Here is a 4,068-nt window from a genome sequence, read left to right as displayed (position 1 = left end):
TCAAATCCCGATAGGCAATATAAACAGTTGCTTAATTAATTCCTAAGATGTTTCCTTTCTAGAGAAAAGTTATAGAAACAGATATGGCTCAGAAGGAAGGAAAAATCAACAGTTATGGTGGTTTAATTACATGATTTCTAAAATAGATTAAGCAAATGAGGAAGAAATTTAATTTCTGAAATTAAGACCTTGTGTTATTAAGAGAACTTCTTATTCACCTGAATATATTTCTAGAGAAAATTTCAGTGTCCAGAAAACTCCAACCACTTGTGCCCCAAATAAAGGTTTACATTTTAATCTTTTTAATTCTTTTACATGAACAATTGTAATTTATTTCACAAGAGAACTTTTACAAGTTGACTATCAGGTCAAAGTGCTGGGTTCCTTTCCCAGAACATGTGCATTCCTAGACACTTTCTTGCTTCCTCCCAGTCCCAGCAGAGGAGCGCTAACCAAAGTCACAGAGGATAGGGCAGGGGTTCTGTGACTACCACCTATCCACAGATCATACAGGGCACATCCACCAAGCATAACTATCCATCAGTCATTGCCACAGTGGGGCTGGGGGCAAAGTGCACCGGACTCAATATGCCAATACAACTAAGTTGGTACCAGCAATGTACATTATCAAAGGGATAAAACCTTACAAAAAGGAATGACTAACTTACAAGTAGAAAATTCATCATGTCAGGTACAGTTATAACTGTATCAGTTCCATGGAATGCAGAGTCATTTGATGGTGACAAAAAAATTGAATCACAACCAGATATGAGGAAACACATTAACAACATGATGGCATGTTCATAGGAATGGCATTCAAGTCACATAAGTGAACTTGCACATCAATCACTCATCCAGAGTATAGTGTATGTAGAAGACACCTGTGCTGCACTCAAAGAACACTTGCCTATGTTTTTGCAGCCTCCCTTGCCATTACTGAAGAGTGTGACTAAAAGCCAACAATCATCTCTGGAACTTCAGAAGGGAAACTATTTCACTGGGTAACGTTTGGGAAGTAGGGAATATGTGTCTGTGTGTACAAACACATATATCCACATATCATATATACATACACAGGTACATACATCTATGTATTTACACATTGCCTCCCCAAAAGAAAATGTATAATCTACAATATTGGAGATCAACCCTTTCACTCACATATTGAAGGATTTTAATTCAAGAAGGCTAAACAATGAAACAATCAAATATCCTGGTTGTGTCAAAGGGTCCTAGTTTATTTTTGCTTCCTAACCAAATTATTAATAGTTCAGCCCCTCCCCCAACCAACATGTGTGCCAGTTTGGATAATAAACTATCTGGGACCTTATCTAAATGGCAATTATCTCTGTTATGGAACATTAAACTTTGGCAATGAAGCTGGAAAAATTAGTGCTGTAATTTTCCCCTAAGGATATGGGTGGTCAACCTGGTTAAATCACCCTTACAGAAAAGTCATGAATCTGGCGGTGAAAACCAAATGAGGACGAGGACTCTCAATAATCAAACAGCCAGCTCTGCTCCTCTAGACACTTGTGGAGTTTCTGCTCATACAGCTTGCCAGGACCACTTGAAAATAACAGAGATTCTCTTGCCTGCCACTAGGGATTTTAAATGTCTCTAGTGATCATTAGAAAGAGCCTAGCCAGCGCTGCAGCTCACTAGGCTAATCCTCCACCTGCAGCGCTGGCACACCAGGTTCTAGTCCCAGTTGGGGCACTGGTTCTGTCCCGGTTGCTTCTCTTCCAGTCCAGCTCTCTGCTGTGGCCCAGGAAGGCAGTGGAGGATGGCCCAAGTGCTTGGGCCCTGCACCCACATGGGAGACCAGGAGGAAGCACCTGGCTCCTGGCTTCGGATCAGCGCAGCGCACAGGCCGTAGCGGCCATTTGGGGGGTGAACCAATGGAAGGAAGACCTCTCTCTCTCTCTCTCTCTCTCTCACTGTCTAACTGCCTGTCAAAAAAAATAAAAATAAAAGAAAGAGTCTCACACACTTCTCTGCTCATATTTATATTATTTCTGCCCTATTAGACAAAAAGTAGAGGTAAGGCTTTGGATCAAAAGGTATTTATTTTTAAGTTACCAGTACAAAAAGGAAGATGCTCATTCCATCCAAGTCTGCTTCCCACTACCAAGTCTAACGTTGTTAGGAACAGCATCCCCGCAGAGTTCAAAACCTGACACCAAGAATTCAATCACAATCCAAGGTCCCCTGTCACATGTCCATCCCCTTCCTCTCCCAATTAACAGTGCTACTTACTCTGTGAGGAAGTCAGCGAAGGAACTATTGTGTATAAGGGCGAGAGTTCAGCAATCACCCAGGTATCACTTTGCAAGGCAGCAAATCCATTTACCCGCACCCCAGCAGCAGCCTCTGTGTCCTGGGGGAATGGCATGGATTCCAAAGTCCTGCTCTCCACCCCATATGGTTCCAGCAAGTGCTGGCACATTTGCATATGTTCCCACCTCACTGGGGGCAACGTTTTCACAGTGTGTCTCAGAGTTCAGTCTCATAGATGGTCTTGTAACGCAGGTACTCTTCTAAGCACTGAAGAACATTGTCATCTACTTTGGGGTCGAACTTGTTGGCCAACAAGTGATGGTTCTGAAGTATCCAATGCAGGTCTCCAGTCCCATAGATACAGACAGCCCGCTGGTGGATCCCAGAGCAAGGTGCATAAGGTGCCCCCGCAGTGACATCTCCCTCATGGTCCGCCCACTTGACAAGCCTGGCAATGGAGGTCATATCTGAGATGTCGAACTTGCGGTGGCAGGGCGCAAAGCCAGGCATCCATGGTGCGCGCTGAAGGGTAGCCCAGAGATGCTCATCGGGGCTATAGGTGTCTTTTGCCCACTCAATCAGTTCTTGGGATTTGGGGTTCGTTAAGACATGTTGGATGAATTCTCTAGAAGCCACGAAATAGGCATTTCCCGTGAACATAGTTAGATTATAAGGGGGAGGGTCTTTCTTCCTGTTGGTTATGTACAATGTGTCTTTCACCTCATAGTGATATTTCCAGCGGTATCTTTTGGCCTCCGTGGGTACCTCTGTCTCCATACTGTTCTTCCCATTCAACAGCTTGAGGGCCTGGACCATCTCGGCATTGGTTTTTATAGGGAAGTCCGTCCCACATGTATTCAGGAAGTATTTCCACGGCACTGGGCTCTGCAGCAAGTCTTCCATGCAATTCAGGTCAGCCTGCACCCTGAACCAGGAGGCATAAACCACCGAAACCAATTTACTGGCTAGGAAGACGTTGGGGAAGCATGACGTAATGGCCTTAACTGCTTCTTTGAAACTTTCTGGGGACTTCGCATCCACGTGGACGCAGTATATGTTCTGAGGAGCATACACGGCTCGCAACAGCCTTTCAAAGTTTTCAATCTTCTCGTGAACCACCATAGAGTAGGCAATTGGGAACTCTAACTCTTCTTTGCTCAGGGGGAACACTATGAACTTCCTCTCAGCCTTAAAGCGCTCACAGTTCCTGGTCAGGCTGAGGTAGTGAGCAGCCGTGAGAGGTTCCCGTTTCTTCTTGATCTCTAGATTATTGATAACAGCCTGGATTACCGCCTCCCGGTCTCCTCGGGTGACCCCCGAGCAGTTGATGGAGCTCTTTGCTGGCAGCTTCAGGGACTTGTACAAGATATCCCTGCAGTACTGGCTCTGAAGTCCCCTGGAGTCCAGGTACAGGTGCTCAAAGTCACATTTCCATCTGAGAGAGAGTCTCAGGGAGACAATGGCCAGCAGCAAATAGCACCCCAGGACCCAAAGGTGACACTGCCGGCAGAGTTTCCTCCACTGAGTCATCTTCATGGAATGGGCTTGCTGTGGCGTTTGGGCACAGAGAAGGAGGAGGACAGAATCCTTTGATGGAACAAAACGCCTCTGATTACAAACTAGTCGTGAACAGTCCCAGGAATGTGAAGCTCAACTCTGAACTGAAGGCAAAAGTATATTTGTTCTCTGGACGCATACCCTCGGTAAAGACCTACCCGGAGCCTCTTACACCTGGCTTCCCGACGGAAATCTCTAAATTAACCCTACAAACTAGCTCACAACACCGAG

The 4,068-nt window shown here is 45.4% G+C and overlaps 1 protein-coding gene across 1 annotated transcript; it reads right to left on the bottom strand.

Moving 5' to 3' along the window:
* Window positions 1–2,496: 2,496 nt before the first annotated feature.
* On the bottom strand, window positions 2,497–3,816 carry GCNT3 (glucosaminyl (N-acetyl) transferase 3, mucin type). Its single transcript, XM_062204787.1, has one exon. It carries the CDS (start codon window positions 3,814–3,816, stop codon window positions 2,497–2,499), a length of 1,320 nt encoding a protein of 439 aa, XP_062060771.1.
* Window positions 3,817–4,068: the final 252 nt, after the last annotated feature.

Source organism: Lepus europaeus, chromosome 11 (genome assembly GCF_033115175.1).
Source record: "Lepus europaeus isolate LE1 chromosome 11, mLepTim1.pri, whole genome shotgun sequence".
NCBI classification, from domain to species: Eukaryota; Metazoa; Chordata; class Mammalia; order Lagomorpha; family Leporidae; genus Lepus; species Lepus europaeus.
Note: the sequence above shows the minus strand (reverse complement) of the source record. Positions and strands in the feature narration are given on the sequence as shown.